The following is a 19,277-nucleotide window of genomic DNA, read 5'->3' on the forward strand; positions in this document are numbered from 1 at the left end:
AGGACTGGGGCGGTTATCCACTCTGTGATTGCTAATGTAAATCCATTGACTTCTGGTGGACATATATAAAGATATGGAAGCCTTGCATGTGCATCCCGTGCTACCAGCAGGGAGATTGCGTGTGTGCAAAGCAATGGAAATGCTGGATTGTGCGATGTGATGGAGAGGGGTGGTGTAAGAATTATATGGTGCGTGTCCTGATTTATGAAAAGCTTCTTAAAACATCACAATATTTGCAAAGTTACTAATTGCGGTTCTTTGCCTGTGTGCCATTTCATATTTCACCGCTCACTTGTGCTTTTTCTGAAGGAGGAGGAAAAAAATAAAACGGGTGATAAATTTAAGATGACAGTTACACCATATGAATGAGGCCCCTTGTGTATCAATTCGCTCAAAGCCAGCTGCAAATCTAACTCGGGCTCCTTATGTGGCAATTACTGATGGGTAACATAACCTGCATATATCTGTTCTGTTCATTAGGCCAATGTTCTCTATAGCTGGCAAATGTTCTTTAGGATCCTACAGCAAATTAGCTCATCCCCCAGGACGTCTTTTATTGGATGATCCGGCTCCAGAGGATGCCGCAAAACCACTTGAGCTCTCCGCAGCCTGCCCTGGTTGCCACAGGGTTAATATTTAAAAGCGCGAGCTCCCAGTCGTGTATTGATGATATGTTTTGAAAATTGCTGAGGCAGGCTCATTGTTACAGTGCTGTCTAGAAGATAGCCAATCCTCCCTCCTCCCCTCCCTCTCTCTCCCTCGTTCCCCTCCCCCTTTATAGCCGCCAGATGGAAAACACACTAAAGCATGTAATGTAATATAGCTTGGCACACACAGAGGTATTTCACACCAACTTCATCTGGCCTCTGATCTGCCACAACGCCACCTGAAAAAACAGTGCTTTTAAAAATTATTATTATTATTTTTTTTAACCGAAACAAAAAGGTCACCAAATCGCGAGTTCGGAGGAAAAGAGGGAAAAGAAAAGGCAGAGAAGCTATCGGCAGCTAAAAGTAGAAAACAAGTGGAAAATAGGCTGTGCCTCCCAATTGCCTGTGGCATATTTTAAGGTTTTCTCTGAGATTCTTTTTTTCCTTCAGCATCGCCTCCTTCTTCTTCTCTTCAATGAACTAAAACTGCCACAACTTCAATGCAACTCATCGCAGTCGCAGACGGTGAAAAGAAGAAAGGGGAGCGATCTGTTAGTCCTCCACTATCACCAGCATCATCCTCAACACAGCACCCCCACCCCCCTCCCCGCAGAGATCCCCACCACGACTCTCAGCTTCCTGCTCCCCCCCCCCACCCCCTCCCTCACAACTACCCCCCCTCCCCCCTCCACCCCCCGCCTCCTCCCCGGGACGCTGAATTTTACAGTACCGTCTGCAGGATCCCGGTTTGTTCGGCGCACTCCTCTATGCAGAGCAACACGGCTCCGGTGGAGGAACGCTGGAGGCAGCTGTCAAGCGCAGGCTGCTGCTCCTGCTGCTCTAGTTGAGCCTCGGTGCCGTACCGACTGATTTCACATTCACCAATAAGAGACGGCACAGGGGGGAGAGAGAGAGAGAGACAGAGAGAGAGAGAGTCTTGAAGTGAGTGGTGTGGAGAGGCAAGTGGAGTGGAAGAGTGTCGAAAGAAAAAAGAGGTTACAACACCTCCCCAGCTCTCTTTCCTTTCTCCCGTCTGCTTTCCCCCCCTCTTTCTTGTGTTGGCTCAAAAGAAGAAGAAGAAGAGGAGAGAGAAAGGGCTCTTTTAAAAATTAACTGAAGAACAACCTGCTTGTCAAGAGAAAGAAACGAAAAGAGAAGAAGTGCTGGGGGACCTCAAGTCAAGCCCCATTGAACAGTTGAGAGGGAGGGCTGCCTCAGTGGAACAGGGACCAGTAAAGCTCTCTGTCCAAACGCTCGGACTCCTCTTGACACCCACGCTGGCTGGACTGGTCCCAGCGCTTAGCCCCGCTCTCCTCCACCCATCTGCCCACACCTGCCCTGATTCCACCATGATGATGTACTTTTGGGTGAGTACCGCACCGCTAAAGTGTGGGTATCTCCTCCTGCTCACACCGCTCCGGTATGCACAGAGTTGGCGTGTAGAACGTGTGTGGCGCATGTGTCAGAGCGTGTTGCAGCCCTTACATTATATACAGTGTGAGTTTGAGCGTGTGTGTGTGTGTGTGGTGCAGCGCCTCCCACATGCATGAACAGAGCTGATGGTTTTTCCACTCTCATGTGTTTTATTGATGTTGGGTTGCTGCAGCCAGAAGCTACAGAGGCCTGTGTTTACCCGTCACATTTGTTCAGCCTTTAAACGAAATCGGATGTTTGGGTGCGATTGTTATCCACGCCAATACCTTCACGAGTTCGTCTACTTCTCCCCCACCCCCCCCCCCCCCCCGATTGTCAAACTACCCAGCATGCAGCTGAAACGGTGTCCCTCCGTCTGAGAACGACGCTTGGGGTCTTTCGGGGACACGTTGTGATTTCCTCGCCTGCGCTGTGTTTCCAACGCTTTTTGTGTGATATTGTTGTTTTCCTCGCCTATATATCTAAGTCAGGCAGAATTTCATAAATTAAATGGCATTAAGCGCAGAATGAGGATAATTACAGATTGTTAACCAGAGCTGCTGATTAATTCTCTTTGAGATCATGTGTGATTAGTCAGATTGGTTTTGTCTCCTCGGTGGTTTGTATTCTCACCACAACAATACCCGCCCAACGCTCACTCTGCTTTTGCATTTGTGCTTCTTCTTCTTCTGCTTTTTTTTTTTAATCTAAATTTCTCACTGATGCACACTGCAGATCACTTTAATCCCCCACTGTTTTGCTAACTTGTATTTTGTACCTTCACAGAAATACAAAGTAAATGAATATTTTCAGCCTTGCCACTGTAAACAGTCTGAGCTGTGATGCAGTTGGAGATATGTCTCCTGCAGACTGTGTGTGTGTGTGTAGTTATTGATCGCTAGTTCAGATTTCTGGGGAGAGTGCATCTTTTTGGGGGAAAAGCTACTTTACAAGGATGACTCCATTATGAATGACTTTCTACTCGAACCACTTTTTTAAAATATGGAAGTGAAGCAAAACATGAATAACCAAAGTATGCTATGCACGCTATGAATGAAACAGCCCTGGCTATTGATTCAGAGCTCACGTTTCTGGAAAAAGAGGATGTTTGGGGGCCAAAGATGCTCCAAGTGGTGACGCGAGCTCACATTCGAGCCTCACGCGAAGCTCTCCTTTTGTCTCCGAGCAGAATGGAAGTGACAGGACGGTGTATGCTTTCCAAATTATGCCATAACTAAAAGAACATAACGCAGCGTGTGGTGCTCGTGTGCTTTCCGAGGCCTCGCTGCAACACAGGCCTCTTTGATACTCTCAGCTTTCGCCTTGAGATGTTTTCTGGGTGTTGATGCTTATTGAAAGAGGCTCATCACTGTCTGCAGCAGCTCACCGATCTCCACCTCCCGTTTCATCACGTATTCCCCCTCCGGCCGGTCAGAGTGATGACCACACGCAGATGTAGGCTGAACAGACCGAAGCGGTAATGCTGGCAGTTTACAGCCCTGCAGGCTCATCACTGTAACATGAGGCTCCGTGTACTGCAGTGGGCTTACTCTCATCGTGTTAGTAAAAAAGAGCTATTAGTAAAGGAGCTATTGCATCTGTGAGCGCATCCATTATGCTAAATTAAAGTTATATATCTTACTACTTTCACTTTCTGCTCACTTGAGAAGCAACATTATTTTGCTGAAAGCGTGGAGTCAATACATGACTCATGACTCGTTTCATCATTTTGCCTCTAAAACTTCAAAATCTTTGAAGACTCTGCATTTGTGGATGATCACAGAAGCCAAATGTCTTTGTGATGATTTTTCACCCAGAGCCTAAAAAGAGGTCAATATTTCCACAACGAGAAAATCATACAAGGAACAAAGTGATGAGAATGACTGATTTTTAATTAACCACAAGTAAAAATAACCAAATGATAATAAATTATTAGCTAAGTTCTAGAAGTTATTTAATGTTTCCAGCTTTCAAGTATGAGAATATGTCTTCTTCATACTTCTTTATCATAGTACGTGGAATATTTCCGGCTTTTTGACTCTTCTTTGGACAAATATGACGAAGCAAACTTGGGCTCATTTAAAAATAAGATGATTTTTTTAAAACGTGTTTAGCTCACCAAATAATTATTGCCCCCAGTTTGTGCAGGAGCCTCTAAAACATTTTGCAGACAGATATTTTACACAGGAGAAAATTTCCACTCGTAGCTCTCACGCAGATTTAGCTGATGTGGGCTTAACCTCGTCTGACGATGCAGACTGACTTTAAATATTTCCACTGTGCAGGAGCTGGAGCGACTTCCTTGTTGTGACATGAGCCACCATCATATAAAGGTTTCTACTGGCCTTTAAGGATACCATACGATTTTAGGATTTAAGGAAAATTATTTGGCGGACCAAGCCTTTATTGGGAGTCACTCCTGTGTTTTAAAAGTTTAAAAAAATATAAAGAGTCCGGCTTCCCACAGCACTCCAGGAAGTGGTATTAGAGAATTATGGATTTCTTCTCACCTTGTCTGAATTTTACGTTTCCTCGAGAAAAAAAAGGTAAAATTTGAAACACTGAAAACATTTTCTGGGTTACACAAAAATGAAACCGCCAGGGTGTAATAACAATTATGAGAAAAGCAACATCCCATCCAGGGAATGATTTACTATACCATACCTGGAGTGTATTTCGTGTGTGTGCGCGGGAGTAAGCGAACTTGTGTTAGTCGGCCAGCATTTAGCTGCGAGAGGAGGGTGCGACTGCCTCCCGTTTGAACTGCAGGTGGCGAGCATTACCTGCGGTCCCTCCGGAGGCCTGTCAGCCGTGCATCAGTCTGGGGAACCTGCAAACTCCCCTCATTAGAATATTTATTCACCAAGCAGATGTTCTTATCCAGGGCAATTACCTTTGGCTTACATTTCCCTGTTGCCCACTGATATAGATGAATGTGTATACAAAGACGTCCCAGGTTATGCATGGGACCCTTGGGTGCCACCCACCATTCCCCGCATATGCGCGATGGGCAAGCCGGCGACCGTCTGGCCTGCCACGGTGTTCAACCTAAAACCCAAAATCAGCTCCACTGTGGTAATTGGAGAAAGTGGAGGCGACATCTCCTGCAATGGCCATGCAGTGATGGAAAGATGGCCTGTATATCATTCTCTCCACCCGGCTGTTCCTTTGCATTAGAGACAGAGAGAAAAAGGGAAGAGGCATGGAGTGAAGAAACCATGCATGCTTCTGTCCTCCCCTCAGTGTGATGAATAATTTAGCAGTGCAGGGCCCTTGCTGTCGAGTAGAGATGGTGGTAATGGGGAGACTGGATATATATGGCATGCCAAGGAGCGATGGTTTACGTTAGACTTCCCCAACCAACGCACTCAAGTGTGCCGCAGGCTGCTCACACGGCGTGTTTGGCCTGTATTAATGTTTTGTTTTTATTTATCGGGGAAAAAACCGAACCAAACAACAGCGGACGTCGATGCGCGGCGGCTTGCAGCGGGGCTGGTTTGAGGCTCTGGAGCTGTGGCCATTAGCAGGAGTGCATTCCCTTTAGGCAGATGTTCAATCTCGGGCTGCATTCAACCAAAGAACAACTTGGTTGACTGAAATTGTGCCTTCTCTTCAACCAATCGATTGGTCGCAGGGGAAATAAAATTGCAGGTTATCGCTAGATTAGCTAAATTGGTCTCAGTGTGCTCTACCTGCAGCCTTATTAGCCTAGATGAATTATAAATAAACACAAAACGCCTGTATTTATAGCACACTGAATCATGCTAGGCTCGTCGCTGTTTTCCTTAAGCGATAACAGCAAAATTAGACGTCTGCTTTTATTTATGCTCGAAAAACCACACGATCCATTTGCTCCTGAGCTTCATGATTTCATTTTTCTGTTTTAATGCAAGAGAAAGTTTTACATCTAGCTCGGTTTACATGGATGTGCTGCAGATGCTAAGGCGTCCTGTAAATAACAATCACACCAAATAATAATATTAAGATATATTTAAACCCAAAGCAGGGAGTCTTAAACACAAATTTTGGAGGAAAAGTCCAGCACAGACAAATTGTTCTACCCTTTCTAGCAGTGACTAGTCCACTAGATGGTTGAATGTTGCTGCCCTTGCTAGTCTGCAATGAACAATGGCTGCAAACTGCTGGTTCTAAGACGCTACGATGTTGTGGTGCTGGAGTGCTTTTATGGGTCGCTGAGGCGTGTGGGCACTAGCCTGCAGAGAAAAAAGGCCGCTACTGGTAGCAACGCTAAAGTTAGCCACACTGATTTGTGACTAATTTGGCATCATGCTGTGCACTGTTATACGCCGCGCAACGTCGGAGCAACAATTGAAATCCAGTTTGATTAATCAGTGTGATTAATGGTTTCAGAAGGCTTACAGTTTAACCTGGCCTATGGGTTTGAAGTTAATTAATGCAGTTTTTTAGGTGTGTTTTTACTTTAAATGGACTAGTTGGACTTTTCTCTCCCGTTAACTGACTAGTAAAGCAGGATTTAGATGAAACGCAAACCTGTCGGTTGAGCTGTGAAGTGCAAAAAGCTGCAAAGTTTACGCACAGTCATCTATTTTAGCCAAACGCAGTGTCGGTTAGTTTTGAGCCAGCTCTGATTAAGAAATGAAGTTTGGATCTCGCAGTCTGCCTTCAACTGGGCAAGTTTTTCTTTTTAGAGGAAGTCTATTCCTCATGCTGCCAAAAATAATGGATTAATTCTCCTAATGAAAGTAACACCAGCAATTGTCCAGCCAATCAGAATTGCGAGATCAGGTGACCAACCAATCAACCAGTGGACCTGAAGACCATAGCCTCACTTTAATTAGAACGTGCATGTGGTGGAAGTGATATGAAGGTAGATTTTCTTAAAAGATGAAAGCAGTGTGGAATTTTTGGCCCAACTCTGTGCACATATAAGAACTCCCATATGCATTTCATGTGCATGCATATGGCCTGGTTGCAAATGCTCAGAGAGACGTCTGCAGCCTGACCAGCAGAAAATGTTGAAATTCGTGATGGACAGCATAAAGAGGCAGAGCTGATCAGCCATTCTGGGCGGGAGAGCAGCGAGTCCAGGCCGCTGGTTTCATATTGCAAGATGAAGTGCTCGCGATCGTTTGTTAATGTATTAATTGATCTGTGTCCTTAGACGGGAAAATCAGAAGTAGTGTCACGTAGGCTCTTTAGTACTCCCTGAGACGCCTTCATTAGCAGCTGCTGGCCGACTCTCCACCCCCATTACAGGACCGTGTTGCCACACACTTTACCTGACTGCTGTAATAACTTTAGACATTTCTATCTCCCCGGCAAGACCTCCGACAGCCCGAACAGTTTGAGGGCTTAACATCAAATGTGAGGCACTTCTTTGAAAGGCTTATACTGCAGGTGATTCACCGCGGGGGGTCGTGTGCCGTTGTTTTGTCTGCTGGTTGTTGCTCTCCTTTCCTCACGAGTTTGAGTAACGGCTGTTGCAATCAGTCATTAACTTCCAGCTCAATGTTTTATAATCTGGAAGGCACACATGCCTTTGTAGCAGGGCTGATGTAACGACACTGCTACAAAGCTGAGCTAAGGAAGCAATGGGAAGTACATCCAGGAACTGTGTTATCTCTTTAACCGCTAATACCAATGAGGTTCTAGCAACTTCACCGACGAGCAAATTGTATAGTTCTTTTCCAGTGTAATGCCAGCTGCATAGAAAATCAATTCAGTCAGAAAAATGAGGATAGTAGGCTTTTATTTTCCTCCTTTTTCGGGATAGCAGGGCTCCACCCTTTGTGCTCTGTGGGATCATTAGTAATCAGTAGCTTTAACATTAATTCTGTCAGCTTTTGGTCTCTTCCCCTTGGGGCTAATGGGTCTAGAGCCCAGCTAATTGTGATTAGGCTCTGACAGCAGGTTTTACTTGCAGGATTTTCACACCACAGTCCTCTTTGATATGAGCTGCACAGCTGATAAAGAGATTAGATACAGGAAGAGAGAGTGGATGGAGAGGAGGGAGGTGGGAGGAGGTAGGTGTTCTTAAACTACAGAAAGACACCTACACGGGGGAAATCACTGGTGAGTTTAGCAGAGGAAAATAGATCCGGACGCAGTAAAAGCCTCGCGCTCGCTTATTGCACCTGCTATCATTAGCGCTTTTGTACACATGGTCAGCCTCCCAGGGAAAAGTCATTATCCAGCTGTGCTGTTATTTTTCTGCTGTTTTCTCCTAGTGGAGTGTGACTTCAGGGCTATAGCCAGCGCACCCTTTAATGCCTCCAACACAATAAAGGACTCTAGCCTTAATGATGTGGGATTGGATGGCCATGCCTCAGGTTGTCCGGGGGCTTGTGAGCTGTTACTGCGAGCGGCCATTTTGCCTCGCCGCCGTCGAGGCTCCGTGTCAATTCAAGCCCAGCCATTCCAGAGGAGGCAAAAATAAAAATCTGATTTAATGATTAACTGCGGCTGCGTTGTTTAAAGGGCCCTGGCTCGCTCTCTCTCCCCCCCTTTCTTCAGGCGAGCGAGAGAGTGAGGGAGCACAGGCTGAAAAGCAAAACAATGAGGAGTGGAAGGAGCCAGCGAAGTAGTAGGATGGATTGTTGCCAGTGCACGCCAAGTTGCCAAAACACGAGGCGATATCGTCTGTTTTTCGCTCTTGACTGAGTGAACAATCCTGCACGAGTGAATCAGGAGACGTGCGATTGTGCAGGATGATGTTCAAACCAAAGCAAAGCACACATTTTACATCTTAATGACTCGCAGGATTAAATATTAAGGTTACGGCTTCTCCGGCAAATGAAACTGGAGCAAAAGTTCAACGATTTTTGTTTTTGTTTTTTTCCCTCCAAATTTTAAACAACATCTGAGCTTTAGCACCAGGACAACGAGTGAGTTTGCGCATCGTAGCGTTTAGAGCCCGTAGCCTAAAAACGTCCCCGTTCGCACGGTGTGAGGGGAAGAAGAGGCTACTCACTATCACAGGAAGTTCCCTTTTCTCTCTCCCTTCATTTGAACAGAAAGACCTCCATAGCTGAGTCATATGCTGCTAATTCTATTTTTCAGCCTTGTTATTAATTTATTCAACTTTTCGCAGTTGCCCTGTTGCACCTCCAGTAACTCCACAAGTCTCTCACGGCAGTCCTTCATCCTGCTCGGCTGCATTGCAGCAGAAGGCGTGCACGCCGCTAACACGCCTGTGCTGTAGATATTGCCCTGAAGTGTCAGCTCTCACATACAGAAAAGATTGGAGGAGAGGCCCCTGTGAGAATGGCAGCAACATATCCGCTGGCAACCTGCCACGCATGACAAGAAACCCACTCCTGCCCCTCTCTCACAGCAACAAATGTAATTTGTGTGTTTTCCCCAATTTTAGACTCGAATACTCGAAAATTCTTTTCGAGTTGTAGTAAAATTAAATAGAAAACCTGTTGGAAGGTTTATCTGATTTTTTATCAGCTTTATCACTTTAGTTGTTTTTAGTGTTTTTAAAGTTAGAATGAAGGGAAATATCTGAAAAGATTTAAAACGGGTATTATCGTTAAAGGTAAATGACTTACTGTCGTGTGGATGTACTGACCAAGTGTACTGCGTAAGTAAATGATATTTTAAGTGTTAATAGTAGTTTTCATAGATACATTGTTTTTAATACTTAGCTTTAGATTCCATCCATCCACCCTCTGCCGTTTGTCCAGGTCGTGGGGGGAAGCTCCTTCAGACCTTCTGCTGGGACACTGAGGTGCTCCACAGTCATGTGTGTTTTATTTGTTTTATGCTCTTAAATCTTTTGGGATGTAGGCCTAATTTTTTTTCCTGTTTCTCCCCAAAAAAACAAACAAAAAACAGACTTGCTGTGTGTCACCTTTCACCTGTGCGTCAGTTCAGGGTCAGCAGGTGTATCTGTTGCTTTCCTCAAAGATATAAATGTCAGTTTATTCAGGTACTTCTACTGTACAGTAAAATACACACATATCTATTTGATTAGCTACTATATTTGTAAGACGCTGTGTGACTAAAAAACCAGAGCTCAAGCTTTGGAAGTGCATTCAGGGATACATGCTGAACTGCTGTTTCTTTGTCTGTATATAATAGGACATTTCATAAAATTAGCTTATGCCTGCACCTGCTTTGTGTCAATATGTCGGTGCCAAATATTTAAATTTTTACTAGAACTTGTCGATGTTCTAAACAGATCCCACCTCAGCCTGGACCGACTGCATTCACTGGAGCACGGTGGCATTTATAAAACACATGGCAGTAAAACCAAGTGAACAAACCTTATGTGTAGAAGAAGCAGCTGAATGCAAATCAGTAGCTGTAGATAGTACTAATATATGAATGTGACACATTATCTGGGTTCTTCTGGTCTCAGAATTGGCCTCTCGGGGTGACGGTTCATATATGGTAAAAGCAATAAGCCTGTTTTACCATATATGGTAGAAATCTGTCGAATTTCTTGTTATTTTTGTGTATTTGATAAACAAAGTAGTTTTTTTTCTTTTTTCTTTTTTGGGGTGGCAGGGGTGGAAGGTGGTAGGCGTCAGAACTACATAATTATAATACAGACACGAACACCATGGTCAGCTTATTGCAGTAATTTGTGTTGTTAATGCTGTGGGGCGGGGGGGGGGGTTTGTATTAGTACGAGATCCAACATTGTAAAAAACACTACACTCCCATCTAATGCAAACTATTCAGAAGAATCCAAGTAGCTTTTGTGCTAATTTTGAATGTTGCAGTTAATAAGACTGCAAATCCAAATTCTGCACAGTCGCATGGTTCAATGAGAGAGTAGTGCATGCATTGTTGGGCAACAGTCTGCAACACTGGTGTTTTTAATACATATGTTTTTCTATATGGGTGCAAAGACTGTGCTCAAAGCTTGTTATATACTCTTCTCAATCAATCGCAGCCAGTATAACCCCCTCTGTCACGTAAAAGGGGGTTAAGAAACAGTGTGGCACACAGGCTGTAAAATTAATGGTAGGAGAGTGACATTAGTGTTATAGGTTATTGACCGATTTCATGGAATTTATGACCCTAATCGAGTGGCAGTGTCAAAGGGAATGAAGCAAATAAGAGTGGCGCTGACAGCAGAGCTGCGCTGTGGCCACTGGACACCACAATTTGAGCCTTCCCAGTAAATTGTGGCCGGGACTTTATAAGTCTCAGCGGAGGCTGCTTTCACTCCGCCTGCCCGGGTCCCGAGGCCATGCCCCAGGCCTACCTCCATCCTCCAGGTCAGACACAGGCAGTCTCAGCAGATGATGAGAAATGCTACTTCATCTCACCTCATGTCAGGCTTGGCCTCTCACGGTGTCAGCTGCTGTCTGCGCGTGTGCGTGCATGCCTGTGTTTATGTGCACCCACTCGTGTGTTCGCGCTGCTGTCAGAGTGATTTTTGACTGTGTTTGTCTGCGGTGGGGGAGGTGTTCGTTCTCATGTAGTTTTCATGATCATTATATAACCTGCAGTATATTTGCAGCTACTGGTGTCTATTTCCATCCCTGTGAGAGCTGGTCAAAGCTCCTGTTTAAGCACCGACTAGAAACAGAAATATTCAGCAACGCGCAAACGGCCAGCCCCATAAAGATGATTGAACTCCCGCTGATAAATAATTCTTATTGAAAACATGGTATAATGTGACAGCGTTGTCATTTTATGAGAAAAAAATGAATACAGGTGAGAGGATAACAGGACTGTGGCCAAAGATTCCAAACACCACTTTTTGTTTGGTTTGTTTTTTACTGCCCTGAGCTGCTTTGTGCACACAGTCTGTGCCGCGATACCACAGAAGAAGAGGTGTCATACGTACGCTTTAATAAAGATAATGTATAGACGTTTCTTTGATGTCAGTCGAGGGCCTGCTGAAAAAGAAACCCAAGAAGCACATTTTTAAAAATCCATGCTGGCTACTTTTTTGGGACCGCTTGCTGAGTGACTGCAAAGCTACCGTCACAGTTTACTTGTGACCCTCCAATACAGTTAAATTGATAAGGAGCTCTTTATACTTTAGTATCTGCTATCGCCGTCCTGCAGGGGGATTCTCCAGCGTATAAAAGGGAATTTTGGATGTTTTGGCAAAAGATCCAAAAAGACTAGTAGCCATGCAAAACAGAATTTCTAAATAGTTCTGATAACACTTGACATGCGTGGCTCAGACATGTCATAACTGTGCAATAAGCTAACCGAATGCCGACTTCCAAATGTGCTCTTAAATCATTTGTGCAGCTGCACAGAGCGAGCGCTAAACAGAGGGAATGAATTAAAACTTAAAAAAGACTCTCTTCACCCGGAGACGCTTTCATTCATCTAAAAATAGAAGCTGACATTATCTCGTTGTTAACAACTTGGCTCGGACCTCCCAGCGAGCGGCGACTTGGTGCTGCTTGTTTACCTGGGGTCCTTGGGGCTGCGTGAGGACGGTCAGCTGTGGCGCCGCCGCCGCCGTTCTGCCCCAGCGCTCCGTGGCTTTGTGCGCTGGCTTTTGTGCGGCTCTCTAACCTGCTTTAAAAGCCCTTTAGTGTGCTTCTGACATGCTGCGCTATCACATCGTGGCCTCGGCAGAATGTATGGAGCCATTCAGACACTGTGCAGAGTGAAATGAGTTTTATCCAGCGGTTGACGATTGAATGTAATGGCGCTCTCTCTGGGGAGCAGAGTTTTCCATCCACTGATGTTCGCACTGATACGACGCAGCTCTGCACTGCTGAGGAACAGCTTGGTCTCAGCTCTTTTAAATTATGCATTTTCATGACTAGAATATGGGAAGCGAGCGTACCACTTCTGGACGTTTGCATTAAACAAAACGGATGCAGTCTCTTGCGCGTTACGTAATCTCTACGCACGTGGCTGCGTTGCTGTCGTTGCATCTTTTTTTCCTTTTTGACTTTTTTGATTTAGATGCAAAAATCCCAATGAAAGCTGTTTTTCTCCGGTTGAAAAAAGAGAAAACATTAAACGGAAAACGATTCCGGATGGGAATAAATAGCACTGATGGTTTTTGAGCTGATGAATGACATGTAATAAAACTTCATATCTATACGAATGTCATCGTTTGGGATTTGAGGGCATCCGTGACAGCTTAATTCTAAGAAACAACCGACGACAAACAGAAAATAAATTTCTCCGCCGCGCTGATTGATGATGTGCCGACAGCCCCCCCCCCCCCCACTCCCCCGCTGTTTTTCATATAGTGATGAACATATAAACAAGGACAACCCTTTCCTCTTCTCATCATCAGCACCGCTCTGGTATTTGACAGAGAGTGAAGTGGTGTGCTTTTTAATTAAAAAGAAAATTCAATAACCTTATCAAGACTTGCCATTTTAGTTTGAGGAGTATCGATCAGCCGTTCAGTTATGCAGATCTACCGCTTTCATCTTCTGGGCAATTCTGCACGGTGGCCTCTGGTTACTGAAAAGATCTCATTTCAGAAAATCTATTTCATATATTATTCAGGTTATGTTTAGTTCGGCTTACAATACAATATTCAAATATGTTGTCTTGTCATGTGCGGCGTCTTGACATCACGGGCTGGAGGTTAAAGCGGCGCGACGTGGAGCTGTGAAGCATGTTAGCATAAAATCCTGCGAGCAGGTGAGCGCCATCGGCCGGGATTCAGGACGAGATGGACAAACTCCCGCCGGTCAGAGGGGGGAAACTGTGCCACTGATGATCTGTCGCAGCAGTAGGCTAATTGCCCACACACCTCCGTGTATCTCCCTGTTTCTTCTCCTTTTTTCCTCTTTTTTTAATTTCAATATGTCTGCTAATGGAATTAAAAACATGTTGCCAGGGGTCTTTTGCAATTTGGAAAATAAGTCCATTAAGTTCATTAATTTAATAATGGGCAATAATAATGAATAAAAAGTATTGCTCAATTAGAGGGGAGCGTACGGTTGGCTGTTTCACATTCATTCGAAATCACCTCAGTGTGCAATAGCTTAATGAGATTATAATGGAATTGATATCGCATAGGTAGTGAATTAAACCGTTACCAGAGAACCCATTAGGAATGAAAGTCTAATCCTGAAACACTTGTCACAGCTAAAATAGGCTTCTACTTTTGTTATTAGCCGTCAATCGAAGTGGCGGGCTCTGAAGGTGAATCTCCTGTGATGCTGGCCACGATGATGATGATGAAACCCAGCGATTCTCCTTGATGCGCGTTAATAGCGGCGAATGTCAGGCGCTCCCTCGGCATTTGTTTGGTACTGTATCACTGCTGTATTGGTGGCGTTACACCACCGCTCGGGTTTCATGGCGAGTGTTTCCAGACCAGCAAAGCTGCTGAGGACTTCAGTTAAAATTACACAGACAGCACATTCATAGTAATCTAAAAAGGTCAGGATAAATTACACTGCTTATTTCAGTGAAAAAGGCGGGTAATGTGATCCGCCGTGAGTAGTTTTTCATGCTGGCCCCAGTACATTCTCTCTGGGCTTATGGCGCAGATTTGACTCTTTGACTTTTACACGCTTGACACTCGATGTCAATTTACCGTCTCGTTTTAAGACCGGGAGGGACCGGCCGAGATGAACTTTTCCCTTTCGTCGGGATATTACAATAATTTGAGGTGTTTTATATCCGTAATGGCTTTTTTACAGGAACACTTAAAATAATGTGTCGTTGGAGGATGTTGTTAAAATCAGAAATAGATTGGTTCATAATTTAACTTTTCATTTAATGCGGGTGCAGCGATACACCTTATAAATCCACATTATCAGCAGTTTGTGCAGCTTCAGCAAGGCAAGCATGTCAAAATGTCTTATTAGTGTCACTCTTAATGTACTATATATAATGTATAATGTCCTATATATAACGGATTCAATCAAAAATGAGATCCCTGCAGTTTGAGAGATGTGGAATCGTGATATTAATCAGGGAAAAAAGAAACAATTTGCAGTACTTTTTAAAGGCATGCCCTTGGCTGAAAAATGAGCACATTCCTTAGCCCGAGCCATCCTCCTCTTCTTCTTTTTTTTTCTTGAAAGATATAGTACAATAAAGATGATTCACATTGCTATATCTGTGTTTTTAAAGTGGAAAAACTTTAGATTTTCCACATAAGATGCTTTCATGAATTTACAATGAGCTGTAAAATGAATGTAGCATTGTTTGTTGTAGAAAAACAAGCAGCAAAGTAAATGACACGCTGTCCAGAGCATACAGGTGTGTTCCGACTTCCTCAGAGTTCGGTTGCGTAAGCCGGTGAAATCTCCTGACACGCGGCACTGTACTTTACAACCTGACTTTATTTCCTCATCCTGAGTCACTGTGGCAAAAAAAAAGCAGTCGAATGATGATTTTTGGAGGAGGCGAGGAGCAGGGATAGCAGCACTTTAAAAAAAATGAATTAATCAGCAGGATCGTCTGCGATATGAAAATAGGCCTGTTTGTGTTTGTGACTGAGAGGAAATGAAAGTTTTTAGAGGGAAAATGAGACAACGAAAGGAGGAAAGTACCAGACATACAAACTTGAGCAAAGTAAGAACTCTTCATAGCTGTACGTGTGCGCTCATGAGCGAACATGTGTGCGTTCTTAATTAATATTTAAGCCACCTTCAGCGTACCCTGGAAAGGAAGTAAAGGGGATTGTGTTCTCATGGATCCTTTAATCCTCTGAATTAGCAGTTTAATAACAAGAAGCCATTTGTAGATTAGTAAGATCAAGCTTCCGAGACGTGCTTGTGTACAATCTACTTAAATGCTTTGATTTTTGATGTAGGAAAACTCCCCTCCAACACGCCGCATATACAGTGAGCGCGCGAGCGTGCGCTCGTAGCCGTCGGGCTTCTGCTCATATTATTTTATCGTTATTTCATTATGTTTTAGATTGCTGCTGAAATGATTGAAGCAACGGGGGATTAATCAATAGCAGTTTTTGATTGATCAATATCATAAATCAGGCAAAAATGCAAAGACCTTATTGATGTCATCCTCTATAATGTGACAGTTTTCATCAGAGTATAAGAACCCTGCTGTTCATTCAGTTTCGTGATTTCAAAGATTCAGCTTTTCCTCATAGATGAACTCGTGTTTTTAAAAGTTTTCACTGTTGCTTAGCAACTGTGTTACCCAGCATGCACCCGGGCATCTTTATTCTTGCTCGGCATCATTTTGACTTCGTTCTGGTGACATAGTTGCCATCTTTGCAGCAGAATTAGCATCAGAGCATTCAAATCTGATGCGTAATTCTGTAATTCTTCTCGATCCAGGTGCGTGGGTGTGCCAGGAAAAGACTTTTAATACTTCAGCATTTTACAAGTTTCTAAATGAAAAAAACACTTGAATTAATTTTTACGGTTCATTTCCTTTTTTGTGTTTTTGCTTCTGTTCTCTGTTATTTGTACACTGCTGAAGCCTTATGTTGAATGTAGTGCTATACCTCTGCGAAGCACTTGATGTCTGATGGGTGCTATATAAGTAAATTGCCTTGCGTATCCTTTAATAAGGTAGCGACTTAAAAAGACCTGAAATCAGATGGTTTGCTAATGTTTAGTGTTTAATCGGCCAGTCGTGACAGCAGTGTCCCCAATTCAACTTCCACCACATCGCTCTCTCTCTCTTTCACAGTATATGTATGAAAAAATATATAATATTAACTAATAGTAATAGTTACTTTAATAATTATTTATTGCATTATGTATTTTATAATTGTCAAATAAGGGATAATGGGACCATCCTGACAATATTACAGGTGTTAAGGACGACTTAATGGTATCTTATTATTCTGTGACCCCGCCTTCCGACACTGCTGTTTGGTCTGAGCTGCTGGTGTCTCAGAGATAAACACGGTGTCCTTTTCCTGGGTGCTGTGATGCCGCTGAGACCAGTTCCAAATCCTTGCGCGTGGACGCTTGGATGGGACCTTTTGCTGTTGCGTTTTAACATAAGGGTAACTTTAAGCATAGCTTTTTTATGTGCACATTACTGTCTTTTTCAAAAGCTAACCACTGGTACTGGTGCTTGAATCTAACCACTAAACTAGTGAGGGTAAACACCCACCTAATTACACAGGTGTTACTGTATAAAGTTTCAGTTTTATAATAGTCATCCAGTGATGTTTACGACTGGATTACACAGTAATTATTAACTCTATTAAGTCCTTAGATTAATTACAACACTTTTATTAAGGAATAAGTAACTATGATTTTTTTCATCATTTCCGTGTTTAATAAGTATTAACTAACGTAGTTTAGCATTTATTAGCAGTGGATATTTGAAAGTGTTGCAGGATGAGTTATGTTGAGCCAAAGTAAAGTTTTCAGTCTAAATGTAAAGTGAACGCATTTGGAGTTTGGTCTGATGATTGATTTGATTTAATTACTGTGTCATGCATAAATTGTATGTTCAGGCCGAACAGGCTTACAAAGCACCAGAGCAACATAATTACAAATAACAGTAAACAAACAGTCCATCCACAAAGGTAGATTCATTTGAGCTTTACAATGATACATTTTTAACTTGGCATTCAACGTCGAGGTCAGGGTTGGTTTTTGATCATCAAAGAGCGAGTGCTGTCCACCGCCGGTATGACTGACGTTAGCCTGCTGACCGCAGGGGCAATAAAACAGTCTGGAAAACCTGCAATCAATTTTATGACTTTTCAATATTTTTAAAAGTAAATGAAGTTGTTGTTTAAAAGCTCAAAGCTTCCCAGCGCTTTGCATACAGCCGAATAGGCGAGTACATTACATAACCACTAAATAAAGCTTTTTAGATTCCTGTGTATCAGATGGGTTTAATTATTATTTGTATTCCTTCCTGATTACTTATCTCTGGTTAAACTATAAAAAGCCTGAATAACTTGAACCTAACGTTGCAGTGTTCAGATATATAGTATCTGGTTTGTATGTGTGAGCCTGCCTCGGCATGTGTGTACAAATACACTGGTGTGTTTTGCATGAGCACACACACACACACCTAGATCCCATCTCCTCTATCGGAGCTCGGCGTCATCATTTGCCAGTGATGACAGCCGCCTCTGTTTAACCCGCCGCAGATCAGTGTGTCAGAGCTACCGTGTTTCTAATCATCCCCACGCAGAAAATCTCCGTCTTTGTTGGCGTTCGCTGATAGCGTCGGTGTTATCCCCGACTCTCCCACCCGGCCAATATCAGAGATTGATTGCTTTTGTCTTGTTATCGGGGTCGTTTAGGTGAGATTGACACATGCTTGCTGGATAAGGAGGCTCCGAGGGGCTCTCAGACTGGGGGGGGGGGGGGTCCTCAGTACGATACGGTGGCACGCCGTTAAACATGCATGCTGACCTGCATGAAATGTTGATGATGAATAATCGGCTGCATCATGGGGACTGTAAATAGGTCAAAGTGGCTTCGCCGCGCCTCACTTTGTTTTTGAAGATATGCATTCAATCAGACGCTCGCTGCATCTGCTCGTCTGTCTGAAGCTGCAAGCACATCCTCAGCCTTTCACTCCACCAAGCCGAAGCAGAGCAAGAGAAATAAAGACCTCAGTCGAGCGAATGTTTGTTGCACACTGAATTTTCTCGGCCACTCTGCTGCTTGGCGGTTGCCGGGCGGGGTGGCTTCATGCTCTGCACACTAGCCACACATCCTAAATAATTCACACTCTACTTGAGAATTCTCCAACGGACTCACTGCCGCCATTAGACACTCTCTGGCTGCCAGTTTTTCTTCTTCTTTTTCTTTTTTTTTGGGGTGCTTGTTTTTCACATTCTGACTTCAACATTACAACCAGAGAAGAAGACGGCGTGGAGGGGTGTTGAGGAGGGGAAGAAATGAAAAACGAGTAATATCTCGGGTCGATGAGAGTTCATGGACAATCCAATATATAAAAGCGAGTTTACATGCATAACACTTCAACATTAAGATTTTTCACAGAGTTCAGCATATTTTCAACAACTCTCCCTCTACTAGTTTTTTTTTTTAATCTGAGACGCCTCTTTGACAATGTCTCCCTCATGCAAAATGCATGAGCGCTTGTGGATCGATACAGGCCCTTTAATCTCTCTACATAGACAGCTCCCGCACTCAGGCGTTGAACCCACACCCATGGCTGCCACCGCTGCAACCCAGATCAGAGGCCAGGAAGAGGGAGAGCGATCTGCTCAAGCCACGAGGGGGTTTTCAGCCTCTGAGGTGGGCAGGATGACTGTGGACTGTCTCCAGCATCTTCCAAACAACACTTGGCCCATACCTGATGCTTCCCCAAGACATTAAAGTCTGCTTGCAAAACAGGTACTACAGCTGG

General features: G+C 43.8%; 1 protein-coding gene across 8 annotated transcripts in view; it reads left to right on the forward strand.

Annotated features, from left to right (window-relative positions):
- LOC134626544 (RNA binding protein fox-1 homolog 3-like) overlaps window positions 1-19,277 on the forward strand; it is a 421,716-nt gene that overhangs the window by 289,366 nt on the left and 113,073 nt on the right. Inside the window, exon 1 of one of the 8 annotated variants that reach the window (XM_063472463.1) lies at window positions 1,438-2,017. The exons of the other annotated variants lie outside the window; for them this stretch is intronic. Within the exon in view, the coding sequence (XP_063328533.1) occupies window positions 2,000-2,017 (18 nt within the window). The 5' untranslated portion in view covers window positions 1,438-1,999. Of the gene's footprint in view, window positions 1-1,437; window positions 2,018-19,277 lie in introns of those variants that run through there. 8 annotated transcript variants of the gene reach the window in all.

The sequence above is a fragment of the Pelmatolapia mariae genome, linkage group LG4 (assembly GCF_036321145.2).
Source record: "Pelmatolapia mariae isolate MD_Pm_ZW linkage group LG4, Pm_UMD_F_2, whole genome shotgun sequence".
Classification (NCBI taxonomy): Eukaryota; Metazoa; Chordata; class Actinopteri; order Cichliformes; family Cichlidae; genus Pelmatolapia; species Pelmatolapia mariae.